The sequence below is a fragment of the Myotis myotis genome, unplaced genomic scaffold, assembly GCF_014108235.1.
Source record: "Myotis myotis isolate mMyoMyo1 unplaced genomic scaffold, mMyoMyo1.p scaffold_m19_p_13, whole genome shotgun sequence".
NCBI lineage: Eukaryota > Metazoa > Chordata > Mammalia > Chiroptera > Vespertilionidae > Myotis > Myotis myotis.
The window spans coordinates 57,263,586-57,287,493 of NW_023416317.1; the positions used below are offsets into that span (position 1 = coordinate 57,263,586).

Here is a 23,908-nt window from a genome sequence, read left to right on the forward strand (position 1 = left end):
TCTGTGCTTGCATGGCCCAGCCCGGGAGAGCCAGAGCCACGGCCACCCTGACCGGCTCCAGGCGCCAAAAGCACAGCCGCCCCCCACCTCTCAGCAGCAGCTCCCAGCCCACAAGCAACCTGTCCCCTCCCTGCAATGGGAGGTCCAAGGAGCAGCAGCACCTACCCCCCTGTCATAGCTGTCCGCGCGCTCCACTTTCCAGGACAGGTTTTCGATCTCAGCCTCCAGTTGAGCCTGCTGGTATTCAAACTGTATGGGCAGAGCAGGAGGGTCAAAAGGAGAGGGGCAGGGCCTGCAGATGGGGGCAGACGCAGCACCTCAGACTCCCACGAGCAGCAGACAACCCTGAAGCTGTCCTCAAGGGGGCAGTGCTAGTTCCTGTCCCCGGAGCCAGAACCCAATTAAAAGGCTACCTAGCCCTGGCCGGTGTGGCTCAGTGGATGGAGTGCTGGCCTGCAGGCTGAAGGGTCCCAGATTCGATTCCGGTCAAGGGCACAGGCCTGGGTTGTGGGCTTGATCCCCAGTGAGGGGTGTGCATAAGGCAGCCAACCAATGATTCTTATCAGTCATGTTTCTATCTCTCCCGCTCCCTTCCTCTTCAAAATCAATAAAAATATATTTTAAGCCATAACCGGTTTGGCTCAGTGGATAGAGCGTCAGCCTGTGAACTGAAAGGTCCCAGGTTCAATTCCGGTCAAGGGCATGTACCTTGGTTGCGGGCACATCCCCAGTGCGGGGTGTGCAGGAGGCAGCTGATCGATGTTTCTGACTCTCTATCCCTCTCCCTTCCTCTCTGTAAAAAATCAATAAAATGTATATTTAAAATATATATATATATATATATAATTTTAAAAAAAGGGCTACCTAAGTACAGACAAATGGCAAGAGCACAGTCCTCCCAACCCAAAAAACAGGCAAGAATTTAAGCCACTGCAGATAATGCTCCCAGCATATAGGGAAACAAATGCTTTAGAAATCGGTGAATGGCCCTAACCGGTTTGGCTCAGTGGATAGAGCGTCGGCCTGCGGACTGAAAGGTCCCGGGTTCGATTCCGGTCAAGGGCATGTACCTTGGTTGCGGGCACATCCCCAGTAGGAGGTGTGCAGGAGGCAGCTGATCGATGTTTCTCTCTCATCGATGTTTCCAACTCTCTATCCCTCTCCCTTCCTTCTGTAAAAAATCAATAAAATGTATTTTAAAAAAAAAGATATCGATGAACGGATATTCACAGACATTGTATTCCCTGAATACTGTTTTCCTTCAGCCCTTCTGCAAATCAACTCTTAAAATAAAGTTGAACCAGTTGCCTTAGTAATTGTACATCCAAGCTTTCTGCACAAAGATGTTCCTCAACGCCTTATTTATAATAGTGAAAACAAACAACGCCCCAAACGATGGAATACCCACATAATGGAGACATTTATGCAACTTTAAAAACTGGTATTAACCAGGACTGGCCGGTGTGGTCAGTGGTTGAGCACTGATCTATGAACCAGGAGGTCAAGATTTGATTCTCAGTCGGGGCAGAGGCCCAGGTTGTGGGCTTGATCCCCAGTGTGGGGCATGTGGGAGGCAGCCGATCCATGATTCTCTCTCATCACTGATGTTTCTATCTCCCTTCCCCTCCTCTCTGAAATCAATAAAAATACCTATTTTTTTTTTAAATGGTATTAACCAGCCTGGTAAATAACGACAGCTGCACCAATGAACTGCTGTAACAGTAAAATGCTCTATAAATAACATGAATTTCAGAAGGGAGAAAACGCCGACATGTGGTCACGTCTTTCCGGATGACTACAGGTGCTATAAACGTCCTGCCTTTCAGCGCCGGGACCACAGGTGTGAAGTCCTTTACAATGACCTGGGGAGCGGGAAGTTTATGGCTAAGAGAAAAGGGTGAGACGAAGACTGATCTCCTCCCACAGCACGGGCACTGGCCTCTCAAGTGGCACAGACCCTCCGGCAGCTCCCTGTGCATTCTGGCACTCAGGGCCATGACACAGAATGCCAGCTAGTGAGGAGATGGGGCTTACTCTGGAGATGCCTAGAAGAGAAATACCATTTGAAGATGGACTTTGTTTTAATGTTGGCCTCGCAATGCCCAGGGCACCTCTGGCGCTAGGAGGGCAGAGTGGAGAGGGGCCGCTTTGCCTTACCAGCTTCTTCCTGGGTCCAGACTCCATGTAGTACGCATACGGGTACGTGTACTGCAGGGTGTAGCGACACTGCAATGGGGAGAAGAGAGGGACCTGTGTCTCTGGTGCTGGCCCACATGCACCTCAGTGGCTCTTACAATTCTCTCCCCACCATGCACATTAGCCTGGCTCCACAGGGATGGGCCTGAAAGAAATGCGACCAAGCCAAATAAAGGATGAAGTGGGGACAACATGGAAAAAAGGAAACAAAAGTGGCCACAGAACACCCACAGTTCCTTTTCCAGACTGGGATTTATTTACCAGCAGCTGCCTCAATGGCTCTTCCCTCTTGAGTCGGACCTCAGAGTCCACACATCTATCTCAATAACTGTCCAAAGACAAGCTCTTATTTTCCTGAGTGACGCATGGATGGGACAAAAGAAGAAAAGGGCTCTAGTCTCCCCGCAGCTCCTTCCTGCAGGCAGAGCAGTGCTTCTCTTCTGGGATCCCCTGGACGTCCAGCAGAGACTGGGCCTCAGTGGGCACAGCAGGGACGGCCGCCCATGAGCAGGAGTATGCGGGCTGCACAGGGTGCTGACGCCCCAGCCCCTCAGTGTCTCCCACCGGGAGGTCTGGGTCTAACGGGGGATCAGAAGAGGGAGGTGGCACAGACCTTGGCCAAGAGCTTGGCAGCGTTCTGCAGGTACTGCCAGTCGATCCACGTCCCCAGGTTGTTCATGACCCGCTCCTGGATCTTCTCGTGGATCCGCTGGTACGTCTGTGCCTCCAGCTGCAGGCTCTTGTTGTGGTTTTCCCACTGCGGGGAGGGGGAGGAGGAAGCTGCAGGAGCCCAGGGACAGCAGAGCCCAGCCACAGCCTCGTCTCGCTCACGGGGCCTGGGACCTTGAGGGCGACCGAGGGGGAGTGTCCAGAGCAACGGTCCGCCTGCCAGGCCACTCTCCCCCTTTGGGGCAGTAGGGCTCCAGCCCTGAGGACCAACAGGCGCTCACTGGTCTACTGTGCTCGGCAACCAAACGAGCCACGCTCTGTGGGCTGCTGAAGGGCCTCCCCGGGAGGAACTGCCCTCGCAATCTGACCACTAAGATGGCTCTGGTGGCCCTATTGTCCTCCAGTCCAACACCCACACAAGTCAGCACCACGTCCTTCCTTGTCGGCCACACTGCCCTGTGGAGCCCGAGAGCCACATCTATGGAGGCATCACCCAGGGCCACGCAGGAGCCCACCCGGCCTCTGTGTGCACGTGGCTCTGGGCCCAGGCCCTGAGAGGCCCCCAGCAGGCCAGCCGCAGAGCCCCTCCGGGAGAGCTGAGGAGCGCCTACCCTCTCGAAGTAGAACAGGTACTTCTTGAGGGCCTCCCTGGCCTGGGCCTGCTGGCTCTGGTTGACGATGTCGGGGTTTTCCTTGTACCGGCTGCACTCGTAGTACTCGCTGCCGTGGGTCTTCCAATCCCCGAGGCACATCCAGCAGAAGTCTGCACAGAAGAGAGAGGCATCACACCCAGGCAAGCCCAGGCCTCCAAAGGCAGAGCAGTGGGGACAGACAGATTGTGCTTTGTCACCTGATCAGAATGTCCCAAGGCTGCCTCCTTCCCAGAGGATTGTGGGCCTGTCTCCCCGAATCCACTGTCCCCGTGGCCTGCCCTTGCCGATCTGAACAACAGTTCCTGAGCATATATGCTCAGTGCCTTTTATTTAAAAAATATATTTTATTGATTTTTTACAGAGAGGAAGGGATAGGGCTAGAGAGTTAGAAACATCGATGAGAAAGAAACATCGATCAGCTGCCTCCTGCACACTCCCCACTGGGGATGTGCCCGCAACCAAGGTACATGCCCTTAACCAGAATCGAACCCGGGACCGTTGAGTCCGCAGGCTGACGCTCTATCCACTGAGACAAACTGGCTAGGGCTGCTTTGTGCCCTTTTAACCCAATGCAGGCAGGTGCTGACTGTACAAGACCACTGGTCTGATAAAGCACAGCACAGAGAACATAGTCAAGAATATCACCTATGTATGGGGCCAGGCAGGAGCAACACTATCACGGTCAAGTCCGTAACTGTCTAACCACCATGCGGCACACTCGGGACGAACGTGAACTAACTGGAAAGTAAGGTTCTTAAAGCATAAAACACTGCCTGTCTGCTGTGTCCGCTCCACTGTGACAAACAAACTGTCAGGAACTTGTCCCACTGAGGCTCATTCACAGCACACACACCTGTCCACCTCCCACTCTGACATCTGTCCTAGGAAGACTCCGTCCCTGAAGCTGGGAATAAGGGCTTTTCCCTTGCTTCTTTTTTAAAAAGCACATTTCTATAAAACCTACAGCTACTCAGCAGTTCATGCTGAGAATTATGGCTCTGCTTCTGCAGGGGAAGCAAAGAGCGAAAACTAAACATCCCTTATGGACGCTGGTACATCCAAACGACGACTGTGGTCCAGGAAAGAGGCCCGCCGCAGACTGCTAGGGGCCCAGGACAGAGGCCTGACAGCGGGGAGCCCTGTTTCCCAGGATTCACTCCCAGGAGTTGGCTGACTTCCCAAAAGGTGCTCCTGTAAAATTTAGGAAAGCTGAAGTCAAACGCAGAGACCAGAGGCCATCCACTCCCTTCTCTTGGTCGCCTTCATCGGACAGAGGCAATATTGCTCTCCTCCATCAGCTACGTTGTGCTTGCTGCTGTTTTAAATCCTGTCTACACTGCAGAGTCACTGTTCCCTTCTAACCTCGTGCCATGTCCACTGATTACAGGGAGCTCCTGGGAAAACAGGACGAGCACGCGACAGGCCCTTAGAAGAGCAACCGCAGCATGTCCGCACCGTGTAGAGACCTATGTGCACAGGTCCTCCTTGAAGGACTTGCACTTCTTTCCTTGATCTGGCGGGAAGGAAAGCAAAACCAACAGGTCCGACATGAGCTCCTCCTGAGAGACGGGGAGGCCTGAAAGGCCAATCAAACCCCCGCTGGGGGCGTTATGAAACCTCATGGGACATGGATTATTTCACAGCCTCCAGGAACACATCCGTCAGGCAGCACAGATAAGCCGGCGCTACTTGCCTGCCTTGGCAAAAACAAAAAGATCACGTAACATCTTCTTCTTGGAAGTCTGAGGGTTCACGAGGGTCTAAGAGTCACCCCCAGCTTGACTTCTGACTACATGTGGGGCGGATGGCAGTGGGATGACAGAGGGTCCGAAAGGTGGTGCATAAACATTAGGATGTAAGTGACGCAGGCTGCCCTGTGTCCTGTCACAGCACGACACGAGCGCGCCCTACACAAACACTGGAGACGCGGGCACAGGAAACGGACTGTGCCCCTGGGCCTGAACACCAAGCCTGGACTCACCGTGTTTGCACTTGGAGCATTGCTGTCGGGGGAAACAGAAGAGAACATGTTAAAGGCCAGCTGACCAAGGCTCGGTGGCACACGTGCAAAGGGCAGGGCTTCCGCTCACCATGTGGTTGCAGCCTCCGTTCTTCTCGATGCAGATGTTGCACTTGGGACACTGAGGAGACAGAAGGGCGCCGTTAGGCTCACGCACCACCAGGTTGGGGCTAAGACAACTACACAGCTCCTGGCCCCTGTGCCCAGTGACTCATCGTGCGAGCCCTGCTGGGAGGAGCACCTCACTTAAATGTGCCGGTCGCTGAGGCTGGAACAGCAATCCAAGGAAATGAGGTCAGCAAGTTTGACTCTGAAACACTCCACGCACCAACTGAGCCCACTACGCCTGCTGCCACCCGCCCCGCCAGGGCCGCTCGCGCACAGAGCGGCGGAGGCAGCGGAGGCAGCGGAAAGCCTGCGCCGGAGAGGGGTGCGCTAGCGCGGGGCCAGTCCTGGCGCGGCCCGGACGCCTGCTTCCGAAGAGGGAGGGACGCAGACTCTGAAGCTGCTCACTCGCCCTGAGCGGCGCCAGCAGCCCCGGACACGCCGCGGAGACCGGCAGGCGCATGCCACACAGCCGTCTGCCTCGTGTCCTGGCCACAGCCGTGTCTGTGAGCGCGTGAACCTAGTGCCTGGGGTGCCGGGTCACCCGGGCTCCAGGGGCTGTGGCCATCTTTCCCAAGGGAAGGTGCAGAACAAGCACGGGCAGGCCTGGGCTTGCAGCGAGTCCTGCTGTGTATGAGGTGTGGCTATCACACACCTCTCTCCCGGGGATCTGAAAGCCGGGAGGCATTCAAGAAAGACCTCGTTTTGCCCTAATTAGTTCCGTAACTTCCCCAGGCATTTCAGCTTTGGACTCAAATGAACGCACCCACCAATGAATGTACACTATGGTAACCGCTGCCACCGCTGCCAAGTCTGCACAAGGCCGGCAGCACCACGACAGGCAAGACACGCTCCTTACGTCTTTCGTGTGAGCACTAATGTAGTTGGCCGTCTCAGAGTCGTCTGCACACTTCGTGAGCCATTTCCGGATGGTGGCGCAGTCTGTGGGGGCGTGATACATCTGACGACACTTGAAACTTAAAACCAGAAAAGAAAAACACTCAAATAATCGTTAGGTCAGGTTTTTAATTTTCCTTCTGTCCAAGCCAACAGATCCTGATGAACAGCTTTTCAGAGGGAAAGTCACCTATCAAGGCCTTTCAGACCTTTACCTGCTCGAGATTATACTGAAATATTGTGTCCACTTCTCTCCAGTCTCAGTCCTTCCAAGATATACTCTCAATAAACCCAAATGACAGTTTCTGTTTTCAGTATCCTGTGTGGCATCCACCCTTCCTACTAGGATGTCGAGTTCAGAATTCGCCTCTCAGCAGGCACGGTGAGGTGCTCTGAGGACGACACCTCAGCTCAGACACCGCGCTGGGCGAGACCCACTTCTGGGAGCTTTGGCTCACCTTCCAGCCACATGTGCACACAGGATGCACGATGCCCGAGCTGTACGGGCTGCAGCGGCGCGACCCCCCGACAGTGCAGGCAGCTCAGCCAGAGCACACGTTCCTCAGGCCGGGCCCCAGCCACCACAGCGTGATGGGCAGGACAGGCGCGCAGGCAGACGGCCTCACACGTGCCCCAGGAGAGCTCCCGTGCAGGACACGGAGGGTGAGAACAGCCACCTCAGGGGCTCTTACCACTGGCGAGCCACAGGCTCCCTCAACGACGTCTTAAAGGCAGGCCCACGTGCACGCGCCACATTTCCCATGTAGTGTCCCTGAAGCCCCGCCCTCCGTGAGGCTCCCAGGGAGGTGGGATTAGCGGCACAGACCTGGACCTCAGTGATGACTCTTGCCAATACCCTGCACCTCAACTTCCTCCCCCAACAAGGATGACAGCAGTGCCACCCACACACTGCGGGGAGCATGAAGGCACGCGGTCAGGACAGTGCCTACACCTTCAGGGCATTTCGCTATTCCCATCATATTTACTGAATGGAGTAAGCCCCAAGATGTAAGCCACGTTTATGAATTACAGAGAAAGATGAAAACGTTGAATATGTAAATAGTAATATGTAAACTATCTGTGCAGGTAGAGAGATAAAATCTCTGGGTCACAAGTCTTAGTAGCATAAACCATAGCACGTTCTCCAAGAATCTGTGCCACTTTTTTGTCTGCAGACTGAGCATATCCATAACATGGAACATGAGGTGCCCTCCCAGAGCGGAGCTGCTCTCCTGGTTCAAAGGCCCCGTCTCGCCCAGCGCCCCTCCCCCGCCGCCTGCCGCAGAGTGGCTCTGAGAGGCAGCAGGAGCCCAGGCTGCTCAGCACCCACACCCACTCTTACCAGAAGACCTCGCTGCACCGACTGCACTGGACGCGGCGAGCTCTGGGCTCTTGTACCTGGATGACCATGGGGCAGTCTGCACCGGGGCACAGCTGGAGCTGGTAATGACTCTGTGTGCACATCAAGGAGAAACATGAGGCCACCCCCAGTCGCTGCCTCTAAATTAGGACCCCCCCACCCCGCCCCAGCACTCTAACACCTCCTGTCCTTCCAGCTGATGACTTACATGCAGGGGTGTAGGAATTCACGGTGAATGTCGTGAAGGCCAGACATTAGGCAGATACTGAAGACCTCTGAATGTTTAGTTAAACTAGGTAGCAACTCACTAGAATAGTCTAAAATTAGATTACAAAATGGAACACACAATTGTATCCTTGAGATGAAAATGCGAAGGGACCAGGGCTGGAAGGAACACAGCCTGATCCACTGTGCCTGGTTCTGAGAAGCTCAGCAGCCCTCAGGCATTGACTGAAGGCAGCAAACAGCACACGGAGCCAGGCCTTCTGTGTATCCTGCAGCTTGTGCATGAGAAGACCAGACCGTCAATCAACCAGTAAGCTTAGGCATAAAAAAATGAAACCATGTCACATGAAACCAGCTAGCATGAACTGGTAGACCAACAGAGGGCAAGGACTCTCAGACTGGCCATGCTGGAGTCAGGGACAAGTTTTCCAACTGCACAAGAAGCAACTCCCCTTCTCTGGGCTGGATCACCCAGTGCTCCAAAAGGAACAGCAGCTCCTGAGATACGCCCGACTCGTGCTGACCCCTGGGCATGCAGTGACTTGTTGAAGCAAAGTGTATAAGGTGACCGCTGTGTAAGAGAAACCACGCTGAGAGAGGCACAACGGTGGGGAGAAGGTTACACAGCGAGGAAGTAACAGACCTGGGATTCACACAACTGCCTGACTCCAGGGTCTACCATTCCAGTGGTTTCCTAACATTTTTAAAGCCATGGAACTCTTTCTTCAAATGCCAGCACCTAATGGCAGCCTTGTCTATAAAGGAACCCTAGTGAGCACCTGGTGGGAAGTAGGCCCAGGAAAGCAGAGGGCGCATCACAGAGGCAGGTCATACCTCCACATAGTCCCTGAAGAGGTAGCGCCTGTATTTGTCTCTTAGTTCTTCGTTGGGCAATAATGGAAATACAAAGTCCTCTGGTGTTCGAAGTGGGCAGTCCTGAGCCATGCAAGAGACTCCTGTTGAACAAAGACCAGCTGATTGACAACTATTGTAGGAATCACCACTTGTCTATATATATAAAACCCTAATATGCAAATAGACTGAACATAGGAACAACTAAACAACCAGTCGCTATGACGTGCGCTGACCACCATGGGGCACATGTGGAACATGGTGGGTGTCGGCCGTGGCGGGTGGTGGAGCAGGTGAGCAGGGCGCCAGACCAAGGTGGGGCACCAGTCGCTGTCATTGGGGCGAGCCTCTGGTGGTTACTGAAAATTCTTTGCTCCTGCGTGCCGCAGTCCCACCTGGCGCTCATACCTGATAGCTCAGCGCCTGGCGCTCATACCTGATAGCTCAGTGCTGTCAGTGGGTGTGAGTGGCGGCTGCCAGCCCCAACCACCCCTCAGGGTGTCCTACTGTCCCCTGCTTCTGAGGGGCGATCGGGGCTGGCAGCCGCCTCTCGCACCCACAGCTGGTGCTGGTCCCGCTTATACCCCCAGCCGGCGCCAGTCATGATTGTTTAGTGCTGTCAGCGGGTGCGAGCAGTGGCTGCCGGCCCTGATCACCCCTGAGGGCTTCTCCACCTCCCCCTGCTCCTGAGAGGCGATGGGGGCAGCAGCTGTTGCTAGCACCTGCTGACAGTGCTGTCCCCAATTGCTCCATGCCATCAGTGCGTGCGAGCGGGGTTGGCGCTATCAGTGCATGGGAGCGGCGGCGGGAGTGGGGCTGCCGGCAGACAGGGGACCGGGGGCCACAGCGGGTGGGCCGAGACCTGCCCCTGTGCCCACTGCAGCCTCTCAGCCCACAGTTCCTTTCAAGGTGCATGAATCTGTGCACTGGGCCCCTAATAATAATATGTTTGCCCACTGAGTTCAACCACAAATTCAGTTCCACATAGGAAACCCTTGAAGCAACAGAACATACTCAAAGAAACTGATATATTTGCACAGTGATGTAACTAAAATATTATTCCAAATTACATATACATCACAAATGGCACCATTACAATTTTTGTTTAAAAAACCCTATATGATTCCTAACAACTGAGTTTTGTAATGTTTAATATTATGTACAAGTGCTTATCACCAACACGAGGTTTTGCAGACACAATTAATGGGATGCCAATTTTGCTTCAATATCATCAGGTTACAGTATAACAAATACTCCTGTCACCAACCATCCATGCACTCTGTGCTGTTACCCAAATAACAGTGAACCCTCTGGATGTCTGAGCTGTGGCTGCCACTTGGGGAATCAAGACAGTGCTTCCAGAAGCGCTCCCAAGAGGTGGCCTTGCACTCACACCAACGTTTAACATGACCAAACAACAGCCTTACTTGTCCCGTGCTGCTCAGGACGGGCACACTGCCACTGTTCAGACCGATGTGTTTGGAAAGCAATGGTTCGGGCAGTCACGCCAGTCAGGCTTAAAAGAAGACACATAGTCGCCTGGCCGGCGTGGCTCCGTGGTTGAGCCACGAACCAGGAGGTCACGGTTCGATTCCCGCTCAGGGCACAGGCCCGGGCTGCAGGCTCCGTCCCCAGTAGGGGGCGTGCAGGAGGCAGCTGATGGATGATTCTCTCTCATCAGTGATGTTTTTCTCTCTCTCCCTCTCCCTTCCTCTCTCTGAAATCAATAAAAACATTGTTTTAAAAAAAGATACACAGTTGACCTGAGTACCTGGAAGGGCCGAGTCAGAGATAAACAGTTGAGGCCAGTCTTTTAGAAGCTCGAGAGCAGACTCACCCACACCCACGCCGTCTCTGACAAGCACTGAGCAGTGCTGCTCCCAGCAGCTGCGGCAAAACTGGTGCTGACAGGCCAGAGAGAGGAGGTGTTCCTTCCGCACAAACTGCATGCACACTGCGCAGTGGTGAGGGGGATGGGCTGCGGGGACCTGGAGAGAGGTAAAGGCATGTGAGTCCAAGAGGAAACTTCAGTGCCCGGGGCCACAGGGGTGCTGTGTCGCTAGGTGCAGGGGAGGCAATCCTGACCCTGCAGCAAGGGTCAGAGCTCAGCTGCAATGTGTGGGCTCTGGGAGTCCAAGAGCTCGGAGCAGAAAGCACCCCTCAAGAAGGCTTCCTGAGGGAGGCAGCACAGGAGCTGGGCTTGGAGCACACGGGGACTCAGTGAAGCAGGGACGGGTAGAATGACAGCTGGCAGCAGTCTGATGATGCCAGGCTGAAAAGCTCAGGGTTTCAGAGCTGTCAAGGCCCTCAGACGTCTTTCAATCCACCTCTCTGAACAGCTACGGGGTTTCTTTTGTGAAGTGCCCCGTCCAGCAGAGCCCAGCGCGGCCCCTCAGCTGGTGCTACAAGCCCAGTCAGAAGGCTCTGAGCTTGCGTACAGCTTCCCACGGCCGCTCTGCAGCTCTGCTCGTCAGACAAGTCGGCTTGTTTCCCCGCTCTGCATGCCCAAAATACAAAGCGTTATTTCTTCTTCCAAGTTACAGCACAGCCTTCGCACATGGAAGAGATGTCGCATGCAATTAATTTACAAGGTTGACGAAGACTCCTACTCGGCAAGAAAGCTTCTTGGAGGCGGGCAAACAACCCTAAAGCCGGTTCCAGGATCGATGCCATGGACACAAACTGGCAGACACAGACAATCTGGGGTCCCGTGGCCAAAACTACACCCCATGGACAAGCCCACTACGAGCTTATCTTAGGTTCCTGTTAGTTCCCTGGAAATACAAAACACAATTTGAGAAAAAGGACTGTGTTCCCATGCTGATCCAGTCTGTGCCTGGGCGTTTTCTAAGTAAGAGGCTGCAGACGCTATGTGGTGACCTGAGCTCCAAATCTCTCTCCTAAGGGCTCTTTCAACATGGCCCTCATTCATTTGACACGCTTGCTGAACTGGTACACACAGGAGATGGCTAGGTACTGTAGGACGTAGGATAAGGTTTCCATCCTCAGAGCACTTACAGCGAGGCAGGGAAAAGATGACTGAATCACCACCACATACACGTGAAGGTTTAAAGGTATAACCAGAGGATTTTGCAGGGAGTGATCACAGGAGACAGGCTTTGTGAGAGACATCTTGGATTTGGGTCTTTAAAAGTGAGTTTCATTCCCACAAACAAAGACGGGGACAGGGTCTGAGCATTCCAGGCCAGGGGGGCACAGCAGAGGCAGAGGCGGGCGGTGGGCGGGGAACCCCGGCCCCAGCGGGATGGAGTGCAGGCTGTGTGTGAGCGCAGAGTGAGCATGGCTGGAGAGGCCCCTGGAGCGGCAAGGCGTTACTCCTCATCTACGAGGAAACTTTTCACACTAGAATGGACAGGGGGTGTGGGCCGAGGCGGGAAGAGCGGAGGCCTGTTACACTATGAACCAAGCAGGAGGCTCCCAGCAGCACCGTGAGCCACAGCGAGAGCCCTGCACGGGGAGGTCTTCCTCAAGTCGGATACACTCACATGTTTCGATGGACTGGGCTGAACTCGAGCTTCAACAAGCAGCTGAGCAGAGTTAGACTTGTATCTACAAAACAGGAGGCAGAAGTGAAGGGAATCAAACTGAAGGCAAACATGGTTACCTCTGAATAAAAACAACACCTGCTGCAGGTGCACTAAAATGTCTTTGTCTAATTACCACCTCACAGAGCCAAGCTTCCTTTTGCCTTCGTGCAAATACTTTTTCAATTTTTTTTAGCTCTCAATTGTATGAGAATAATAACCCTGCCTCCAAGGCAGTGAACTGTAAGAAAAATACTCATGAAGGATCGTTTCTGGTTTACATTCCGTTCTGGAAATAAAGGTAAAAATCTCTTTATTGACATCAGAATAGGGAAGGAGATCTTGAGACAAAGAAAATGCACAGCAAAAGGAAAACTGAAAAATTCTGTGACATTTAAGAACTTTGGTTCATCGGGAGGAACCATTAAGTAAAAAGCCGATACAAACTGGAAGATCATTCAATGCCTATCCTGGCAAAGGACTGATATTCAGAATAAAAAACCAGAAACTCCTGAAAGTCCATCTGTCTTTGGTGTCTTTTAATGTGCCTCAATGAGCCTGCGCTTTGTGTAGCATTTTGTTGCCACATGATAATTGTTCTTATTTCTAAATGTATTTATGCCAAACCTCATTCCAGATACAAGATACAAAAGACAAAATAACAATAAAAATGGGCAACAGAGAGAACAGGCATTTCACAGAAGAGGAAGCACAAATGACCATTACACATAAGAAAAGATGCTCAGCCGAAACCGGTTTGGCTCAGTGGATAGAGCGTCGGCCTGCGGACTGAAAGGTCCCAGGTTCGATTCCGGTCAAGGGCATGTACTTGGGTTGCGGGCACATCCCCAGTAGGAGATGTGCAGGAGGCAGCTGATCGATGTTTCTCTCCCATCAATGTTTCTAACTCTCTATCCCTCTCCCTTCCTCTCTGTAAAAAATCAATAAAATATATTTTAAAAAAAAGAAAAGATGCTCAACCTCCTTAATAATCAGGAAAATTGAAATTAAAAACAATTAGATGCCATGTACACCCACCAGATGGTAAAACTTTAAACGTGGCTGTATCAGGAACATGCCTGTGTCACTGTGGGCATGTAACACGGTATGATCACTTTGGGAAACACAGTGGCATTGATTAGCAAAGTTTTAGAAACACACACCCAATAGACCAGTAACTCACTCCTGTTCTGAACCCTACAAAAATGAGGTTACACCGGGAGTCACGGACAAGTTTTCAAAGCTGCATTACTTGTAACAGCAAAAGACCCCAACCAAACACAAAAACAACCCTCACCAATGGTTTTCTGAAAGGATTCATAGGATGTCATAAAATGCAACCTTGTTTGTAATTTTAAAACTTAAAAACACTTACAGCATGATTATATGTCTGTAGATTTCTAAAAACATACTAAACTAAAATCCACATAATTTAAGAAAAAATAAGAAAATGATCAATACCAAACTGAAGATGCGAGTGCCTGGGGCGGAAGGAAGGGGCGTGGCCAGGCAGGCATGGCCGCCGAGGCCCTCCCTCCGAGTGAAGGCCAGAGGGCTTCTCATTTCGCTGGGCACTCAGAAGAGTATTTGCTTTATTCTCCTCTAACGCCTACACACAGCACACACGCATGTGCGTGCGCACACATTCACATACACACATTTCCGAAAAAGCACTATTTCAGCATAAAAATGTAATCCCTTCTGGAGTGAGGTTTGGCATAAATACTTTTAGAAATAAGAACCGCCATCATGTGGCCATAAACGTGCTACACAAAGCCCAGGAAACACATGACCACGACACAGGACCCTGAGCGGGAAGGTGATGTCTCAGACGTGTGTCGTCCTTACCCACCTTCCCGTTTTCCCTTCAACCACCCACCTCTCATCCCAAATTACGCTCAAGAGTGTGGACAGTGAAAGCCCCACGGAACCCATGTGGTCCCAGAGTCCAGTGACAGGGTGCAGACCTGGCAGCTCATCCGGCCTCTCGCTGAGCCGGCTCTGGCGTGAGGAGTGAGAGTGCGGTGAGTGAATGAGCGCTCGGCTGGCGTGGCCACCCAGCTGCCCAGCCTGAGGAAGGAAAGGCATGACCTTGCTCTGCATTTACAGGGGGTCGCACTGCAGGAGAACTGCCCGGGTGTGGAAGGGCAGGGCCTGAAGACACCTTATCTCTAGGACCCTGGCTGCTGCTGCTACTGATTGAAGGTAGAGCCCGGGGCATCTGCCAAACCTTCTACAATTCACAGAACAGTCTCCCCACAACGAAGAGTTATGTAGCCCAAATGTCAACAGTGCTGAGGACAGAGACGCTGAGTTAGACAAAAGCACTGGCCTCTAAGGCGGGGGGGTCCGAGGAAATGTCTCCAGGGAACCAGGGGGGAGAAACCCCTCCTCCTCACAACTTCCAGTGTCTTGAGACTCCAAATCTGGAGGTGGGTGGTAAATTGACCAATTACCTTTGCTCAAGCTAATATGTGATATGCGATGGTGCATTCCTAACCTGATGTATCCAAAAGAAATAACCAGAGAGTTGGCAAGTGTTACCTAGAAGGGTACTCACTACAAATTGATTAACAAGGGCACAAAAAATCTGAACTTCATTGTCCAACAACAGGGGTTTGAACAAAGTATGAAACATCTATATAATCAGATACTGTGGCAGCAAATAACCAGTAGAAAAAATATGCTGAAAGATATATGGGAAAATGTTCAACATATATTGAGAGAAAAAATACATACAATATGATCCAGTGTTTTAAAAATATAATATGCACACTGTAAAGATATACTCCAAAATGCAAATATCACCACTGGGTGGGCGGGCAGAGAGAGCAGCTATGGGTGATGCCACCTCTCCTCCCCAAACAGCTTACCTGTCCAATATCTCTGCAACTTGCCAGTGGAAATTAACTAATATAAGTTTAGCAACTGAATGAGACACCTAGAAAGAAGAAAGAAAAAGTCAAATGATGGCCGTCGTTCCGTTCCGAGAGCGCCACACTGAGAAGCGCACACTGTCTACAGCAGGCACAGGCTGGATTTTAAATTCTTCTTGGGGCTCTGCTTTGCCTTCTCAGTTCAGACTCTTACGATCCCAGTGGTCTCCTGGATCTCCTTCATTTTTCTATCTTTGTTTTCATTAATGACCCTAAGAAATTAGTTTAAATTGCAACTTAAGCCAAGCCACCCTGTGTACAGTAAATAACTCTCCAGCATCCAATTTAAGCAAAACAGCGATGGGCTCCCTAACATGATGCATGCTCCCTCAAGCCGCGGTAGGAGGCCACACCTGGGAAGTGCGCCTCTTGACACGCCTGTTACCTGCAGAAAATCTCCAGGCTTGGAATTCTCGTGTAAACGCAGCAACACAAAACAGGACAAAACTAATGCAAAATGCCATTTGAAATCTCCAAGTGCCGGCAGCCAGCGAGCCCGAACTGCAAAGGCCATTTAGAAGTCTGTGGCAGGAGCCTGCACTCCTTTTAACGCAGTGCTTGTGGAACCAAAGAGCCCCAGAAGGGGCTTTGAGCTAGCTCCTCTACTTCAGTGAATTTTTCTGAGGAAATGATAGGGTCTGTGTGAACCCTAGTGTTTTTATAGGAGTAAAAAAATAAAAATGACCTAAATGCCCAACAAGAAGGAAATGTGTGACAGATTCACACAATGGACTACTATGTAGTCATTGAAAAGGATGCTGCAGAAGTAAGTGTGTTGACACGGAAAGTTCACTTTTTCTTTTTATTGATTTCATAGAGGAAAGGAGAGAGAAGTATCAATGATGAGAGAGAATCATTGATAGGCTGCCTCCTGCACGCCCCTGACCTGGGATAGAGCTGGCAACCCGAATTGTGATCTCCCTGTTCATAGGTCAATGCTCAGTCACGGAGCCACATCAACTGAGCAAGACGTTCACATTTTAACATTATGCTAAAGAAGCCAGTAGTAAGAGAGCATGTATGTGACAGCCACCATATCTTGTTATTTGGGGGCGTTATAAGCTAGTTATAAAACAGGCCACCTTGAGCGTCAGGACGGGGCAGGCGGGGCCACAGAAGGGGAAGGTGTGTCTGGGCCTGGGGCAGGCTTTCTAGAGAGAACGCTGCGCAGCATGGCGGGCTGCTGGCCAGAGGAAGGAGGGCACACTCAGGCTAAGGAGCCAGGAGGGCACTGGCCTCTGAGGGGGGTCTAGGAAATGTCCCCAGGAGACCAGGGGGTTGAAACCCCCCCTCCTCACAACTTCCAGTGTCTTGAGACACTGGCGTTCTGCTCCCTGGATGGTTGAAAAGAGGATCCAAGGATCTGTAAGGCAGAGCTCAAGCCACTCCTGGAAGAAGACAGGTGCACCCGGCCAACAGTGGCACGTTCCAGTGCGCAACCCGTGGCAAAGGCTGTGCAGCGAATGACGGCCTGCCTGTCCGAAAGCCCAGGCACGTCTGGAGAAAACCAAGGACTCAGGGCAGCTTGCTTCGTGAAGGGGAGGGGACCCCACTTCCCTTCCATGCAAGACAAGAGGCATCGGACCCATGCATGTCGCTGTAGTATTTCCTTGTTGAGGCCCATGGGGACTTTAGGTCTCGGACTCCTGAACTATAGTTGACTAGTTGACATCTCTTCGAACTGTGGCCATAACCAAACTATTCCTCCACAGCAGACCACTATCACGAAATGAAAACACACAAAACATTTGGTCTAAACTTTAATGACTGTTTGAATGTAGCTTTTAGCTACAAAATTTGGTGGGTTTTTTTGGTTAACCATCATCCGAGGATATTTTTCCATTGGTTTTTAGAGAGAATGGAAGAGGAGAGAGAGAGAGAAAGAGAGAGAGGGAGAGAGGGAAGGAGGGAGGGAGAGAGAGAGAGACATCAATGTGAGAGAGACACATCAATTGATGCCTCCTGCCCACGCCCCAACCAGGGCTTGGGATTGAGCCTACAATTGTGGTACATGCCCTTCAGATGGAATTGAACCCAGGACCCTTCAGTCTGCGAGCTGATGCTCTAGCCACTGAGCCAACTAGCTGGGCTACAGATCTTTTCTAAAAGCCAGATAGTGATACTGTTCAGGACGAGCTCCTTGCTGGAACTCCTGAGGATCTTCCATTTCTTACCCAAGGGGCCCTGTCAGTCTAGACCAGGGGTGGGCAAACTTTTTGACTCGAGGGCCACAATGGGTTCTTAAACTGGACCGGAGGGCCGGAACAAAAGCATGGATGGAGTGTTTGTGTGAACTAATATAAATTCAAAGTAAACATCATTACATAAAAGGGTACGGTCTTTTTATTTTTAGTTTTATTCATTTCAAACGGGCCGTAGTTTGCCCACGGCTGGTCTATACCCACTGCTTTTTGTTCTGAATTCTAAACGTCTGGCCATGCCATGGCTACTGGGTCCTGTAAAAGGCAATGAACTACGCAGGAAACCCAGAGGAGTCCTGGCCATGTCTGCAGCCACCTCCCCTCTCCACCTGGGTGGCTTAGGTGCAGCCTTTAAGGTGAGAGCCGGGGTCGGCTGCCTCACGGATCCGCAGACACAGACCCGGTCTGGTCAGTATGGCCACTCAATACTTCCTGATCACTCAGTTACATCATGTCTTTAATCTATGTATTTTCAAAATGTCATTTCCTGACCTTCCTGAAAAAAGAGTTTTAACTATACTTGGATGAGCCCTTGACCTCAACAGCACTCACAGCAGCAGAGCCTCAGAATTCACACACCACGCGCAGCCCAGCTCTGGAAAACAACGGGGCCCCGCTGAAAGGAATGGCGGGAAGCCCATGAATGATCAGCTCAGAAGACCTCAGAGCCGAATTTTGATTGCGATCAGGTCATGTGACGAAAGGATGCATCTAGCACTGGATAAAACTGACAGTGGAGTGATGTGAACCTATTCTTTCAGCGCCAACAGCCAAAGAACACACCCAGATAAGCAAGACAGCAGGCGCACACGCGTCCATAATGCCCACAGCCACTCCTGTGGTTCACACATCATAGGTGGGTGTGTGGGAACGACTCACTGTAATGTCCACTGTCTAGCACAGAAACCTGAAGGAATTCTGAGACTGTTACTTTAAGCAAAATGCAGTGTGACTGTACCTTCCTTGCCCAGGAATAAACACCGGAGAAGTCAGCTTCCAAAAGACTGAGCACAGGCAGCCCAGGCAGGAGGAGAGGCACCTAGAATATTTACGCTAAGACAGTCTCCGCAGCGAAGCTGCCCCTCGCTGAGTTGGGTCACAAGAGAGAGAGCTGACGACACAGCCACGAGTTCCAGGGGCAGTGACTTCAGGTGTAACATGGGGCAGAAGGGGGGTGGTGGTAGTTAAGTCATCTTCAGCAGGTGGGCCAGGACAAACACTGTGATCGACACTTAAACCTTAAAGATAAGAATCTGTCTTTCTCAGAGTGCAACAGCTGAGCTCTCTAGAGACGTAAGTCCTGAGCATTCATCCCATTAGCAGTGGTTCTCGACCTTCTGGCCCTTTAAGTACAGTTCCTCATGTGGTGACCCCCAATCATAAAATTATATTCGTTGCTACTTCATAACTGTAATGTTGCTACTGTTATGAATCGTAACGTAAATATCTGATATGCAGGATGGTCTTAGGCGACCCCCAAAGGGGTCGCGACCCACAGGTTGAGAACCGCTGCCTTCCTGCGAAGCTCCAGGAGCGCAGCAATCAGTGAATCTCTGAGGCAACAGCTGGCGGCGGCTTCCACCTCCTGTTGTGTGTTTAATTGTGGAAACAAAGACTCTGTCAGCCAGATCAACATGAACTCTGGCTGATCTGTTTTGATCAAGAAACTAACAACTGTTAGTAGTCAGGGTTATATACAGTGACCCTTGAACTACACGGGTTTGAGCTGCACGGGTCCACTTACATACAGGGTTTTCAATCGACCTATCCAGTTCAAACCAGTGTAGTTACACCGATTTGTGACTGTGCCCCTAACCCCTTGTACAAGGGTCAACTGTATCATCTGGGACTTACAATGAAAAGGTCAAACCTTTCCAAAAAAGAAAACGGCCCCAGGTAGTAACTCAAAGCCAAAAGGACGAATGACTTAGGAAGGAATACAGATGACCACGGCATATTCAAGCTAAATGTGCAGTTCTATTAGATCAACACGTAATAAGATTACAAGTCTTATTTGAGTTCTTGTTCTACTCCTGGAGACACTAATTGAAGAAAAGACTAGAAACGAAGCACTAGGAAGTTTCTTATATAAAAATGTGTCCTCCCAAGGTATTTACTCACAGGTTAATCCGAGCCCTTTTAACTCAAAGAGATAGAGTCCACCATTCTCTCCACCTCCGGGACCAAAGGGGGTCCCTTTTCTCAATGGGATTGGGACCCCCTGGAATCTCACTGCAAACCCTAATCTGGTGAGACCTGTCTTTGAAGACCACTTTGAACTTTAGTACACTTATAATAAGTTTATTTTTTTAAATATATTTTTATTGATTTTTTTACAGAGAGGAAGGGAGAGGGATAGAGAGTTAGAAACATCGATGAGAGAAACATCGATTCAGCTGTCTCCTGCACACCCCCTACTGGGGATGTGCCCGCAACCAAGGTACATGCCCTTGACGGGAATCGAACTCGGGACCCTTCAGTCCGCAGGTCGACGCTCTACTCATTGAGCCAAACCGGTTAGGGCTATAATAAATTTAAAACAAAGACAATCTATCCCCCCCCCCCCCCCGCAAAATAAATGATGTTAAACTACATACAAGAAGCAACCAATGAAAGCATAAAGTGGAACAACAAATCAATGTTTCCCTCTCTTAAATAAATCAATACATTTTACTTAAAAAGTGAAAATTTGACAGTCTAGTTCAGCCGTGGGCAAACTACAGCCTGCAGGCCGGATCCGGCCCCTTTGAAATGAATAAAACTATTGAAAAAAAAGACTGTACCCTTTTATGTAATGATGTTTACTTTGAATTTATATTAGTTCACACAAACACTCCATCCATGCTTTTGTCCCAGCCCTCCGGTCCAGTTTAAGAACCCATTGTGGCCCTCGAGTCAAAAAGTTTGCCCACCCCTGGTCTAGTTGATTCTTTAAAAAGTTCAACAAAGTTGATAAAAACTTTAGTTTAGAACTTAAGAATACAAGTTACCAAAACAGGGATGAAAGAGGGATTACCCCTAAACATCTTACAGATATTACAAGAAAAATAAGGTAATATTTTGAATAATCTAATTATAAAAATTTGGTATCTTAGATGATACTGACAAATTCCCTGAAAAACACTTATCAAAACTGACACATAATTAAAAAGAAAAACTGAACAGCTCTGTATCTATGAAAGACACTGAATTCATGATAAAAAAAAATGTTTCTCACAAAATTCCAGGCCCAGAAGTTTTTACTAGTGAAATCTATCAACAATAACCTTACACAAACACTTCTGGAATCTACAGGAGGAAGAAATACTACTCTCAAAGTCATTTTATGAGGCTAACATAACCCTGATACAAAATAGGACAAAAATAACAAAAAGCAAGAAAAAAAGAAAATTACAGACCAGTATCTCCTATGAATATAACCACAAAAATCAACCCAAATATTTTAGTAAATTAAATCCAGCCAATTTAGAAAAAGGACAATGTATCATAACCAAGTGAGGTTTATCCCAGGAATGGAAAGCTGGTTTAATATTTGAAAACTCTTAATGTAATTCACCAAGTCAACAAAATAAAGGGGAGAAAAAACAATAATCACTTCAGAGATACAGAAAATCCATGGACAAAATTCAAATTCTCACCAAATTAGGAAGAAAAGAAAACTGCCTGAATCTAATATAGGTTGTCTAGGAAAACTATTTTACTCGATGATAAAATAGTGAATGCTAAGATCAGGAAAATGTCATGATGAAATCAAATGTCATGATGATCTCATTAACATTACATTAGAGGCCCTAGCCAGGGCAATAAAGCAAGGAAAAAGAAAAAAAGACACAAAATGACAGATATAAGAAAAGATTGGAAATGAAGGAGCAATTCTGTCTCTATTCCCAGATAAAATGACAGCTTATGCAGAAAATCCTAGAAGAATTTATAAAACGATTTCTAGAATAAATAAATTTAGTAAGGCAGCCCTGACTGGTTTGGCTCAGCAGATAGAGCATCGGCCTGCGGACTGAGGGGTCCCAGGTTCGATTCTGGTCAAGGGCATGTACCTGGGTTGCGGGCACATCCCCAGTGGGGGGGGTGCAAGAGGCAGCTGAATCGATGTTTTTCTCTCATCCATGTTTCTGACTCTCTATCCCTCTCCCTTCCTCTCTGTAAAAAAAATCAATAAAATATATTAAAAAAAATTTAGTAAGGCAACAAAATATAAAATCAATATACAAAAATCAAATGTATTTCTATACAGGAGCAAACAAATGAAAACTAAAATTTTAAACTGGTGAAATGTATTTTACTAATATATTTTACTTTGCCCCAAATATCTATTATTTCAACATGCAATCCACAAAAAATTTATTATGTTACATCCTTTCTAACCTAAGTCTTTAAAGTCCAATGTATTATTTTAGAATTACAGTACACATCAATTTAAAAAGACCACATTTCAAATACCCAATGGCTACATGTGGTCATAGCTACCATCCTATATAATAAAATGCGAATATGCAAATCGACTGAATGGTGGAATGACCGGTCACTATGACGTGCACTGACCACCAGGGAGCATATGCTCAACACAGGAGCTTCCCCCGATGATCAGTGCGCTCCCACAGGGGGAGCGCCACTCAGCCAGAAGCCAGGCTCATGGCTGGCGAGTGCAGGTGGTGGCGGGAGCCTCTCCCACCTCTGCAGCAGTGCTAAGGATGTCTGACTGCTGGCTTAGGCCCGCTTCCCTGGGGGTAGCGGGCCTAAGCTGTCAGTTGGACATCCCCCGAGGGCTCCTAGATTGCAAGAGGGTGCGGGCCAGGCTGAGGGAACCCCAGAGTGCATGAATTTCGTTCACCGGGCCTTTATTACTGGATAAACACAGCTAATAGGCTAAACACAGCAATCAAAATTAATCAAACTCAAAGCAGGGTTGGGTTTTTTTTTGTACAAATTAATAGTTGATCCTAAAATGTGTGGTAATATAAAGAACCCAGAATAGCCCAGCCAGTGTGGCTCAGTGGTTGAGTGTCAACCTATGAACCAGGAAGTCATGGTTCAATTCCGAGTCAGGACACACGTCCAGGCTGTGGGCTCGATCCCATGCAGGAGGCAGGTGATCCATGATTCTCTCATCCTGGATGTTTCTATCTCCCTCTCCCTTCCTCTCTGAAATCAATGCAAATATATTTTTTTTAAAAAAAAAGAACACAGAATATCCAAAGCAATCCTGAAAGAGAAGAGCAAAGCTGGAGGACTTCTATCACCTTGACTTCAAGACTTGCCATAAAGCTCCAGTAATCAAGACAATGGGGTCGCTGAAACCGGTTTGGCTCAGTGGATAGAGCATCAGCCTGTGGACTGAAAGGTCCCAGGTTCGATTCCGGTCAAGGGCATGTACCTGGGTTGCGGGCACATCCCCAGTAGGAGATGTGCAGGAGGCAGCTGATCGATGTTTCTCTCTCATCGATGTTTCTAACTCTCTATCTCTCTCCCTTCCTCTCTGTAAAAAATCAATAAAATATATTTAAAAAAAAAAAAAAAAGACAATGGGGTACATACTGGCTCAAGGACAGACATACAGATCAAAGAAACAGAAGAGAATCCAGAAGTGAACTCACACATTTATAGTGAATTTTCAACAAAGGTGTCAAGATAATCCAATGGAGGAAAAAACAGTATTTTCAAAACATGGTTTTAGAATAATCAAACATTATACAAAACACAGAATATAGATGCTTACTCCATACCACACAAAAATTAACTCAAAATAGTCCATATATTTAAATGTAAAATTGAAAACTATAAAACGTCTAAAAGAAAATTTTTGTGACCTTGGTTTAGGCAAAGATTCCTCAGATATAATAAAAGCACAATCCTTAAAAGGAAAAAAAAATCAAACTGGACTTCACCAAAATAACTTTTACCCTTCAAAGACATTAAGAAATGGAAGAGAAAAGCCACAGACTGGAAGCAAATAATTATAAATAATTATCTGATAAAGGACTTAATTCAAATTATATAAAGAACTCATGCAACTCAAGACAAACTCAATTTGTTTTAAATGGGCAGAAGTTCTGAACACTTCACCAAAGAGAAGTATGAACAGGAAACAAGCACAAGAAAAGATCCTCAACATCACCAATCCTTAGGGAAATGCAAATTAAAACCACAAAATGCCATTTCACACTCACTGGAATGATTATAATCCAAAAGACTGACAATGCCAAGTGCCAGCAAGGATGTGGAGGAACTGGAACC

At 49.2% G+C, this 23,908-nt stretch overlaps 1 protein-coding gene across 10 annotated transcripts in view; it reads right to left on the bottom strand.

Annotated features, from left to right (window-relative positions):
* Positions 1 to 23,908, bottom strand: part of ARIH2 (ariadne RBR E3 ubiquitin protein ligase 2) — a 52,102-nt gene that overhangs the window by 2,191 nt on the left and 26,003 nt on the right. For 7 of the 10 annotated variants that reach the window (XM_036333615.1, XM_036333616.1, XM_036333614.1 and 4 more), the window contains 12 exons: positions 15,396 to 15,463; positions 12,484 to 12,547; positions 10,815 to 10,965; positions 8,960 to 9,081; positions 7,883 to 7,992; positions 6,503 to 6,620; positions 5,609 to 5,659; positions 5,500 to 5,521; positions 3,477 to 3,628; positions 2,810 to 2,953; positions 2,158 to 2,226; positions 166 to 249 (listed from right to left, as the gene is read on the bottom strand). In XM_036333615.1, the coding sequence (XP_036189508.1) occupies positions 166 to 249; positions 2,158 to 2,226; positions 2,810 to 2,953; positions 3,477 to 3,628; positions 5,500 to 5,521; positions 5,609 to 5,659; positions 6,503 to 6,620; positions 7,883 to 7,992; positions 8,960 to 9,081; positions 10,815 to 10,965; positions 12,484 to 12,547; positions 15,396 to 15,463 (1,155 nt within the window). The other 3 variants (XM_036333620.1, XM_036333621.1, XM_036333623.1) reach the window with 3 other exon arrangements.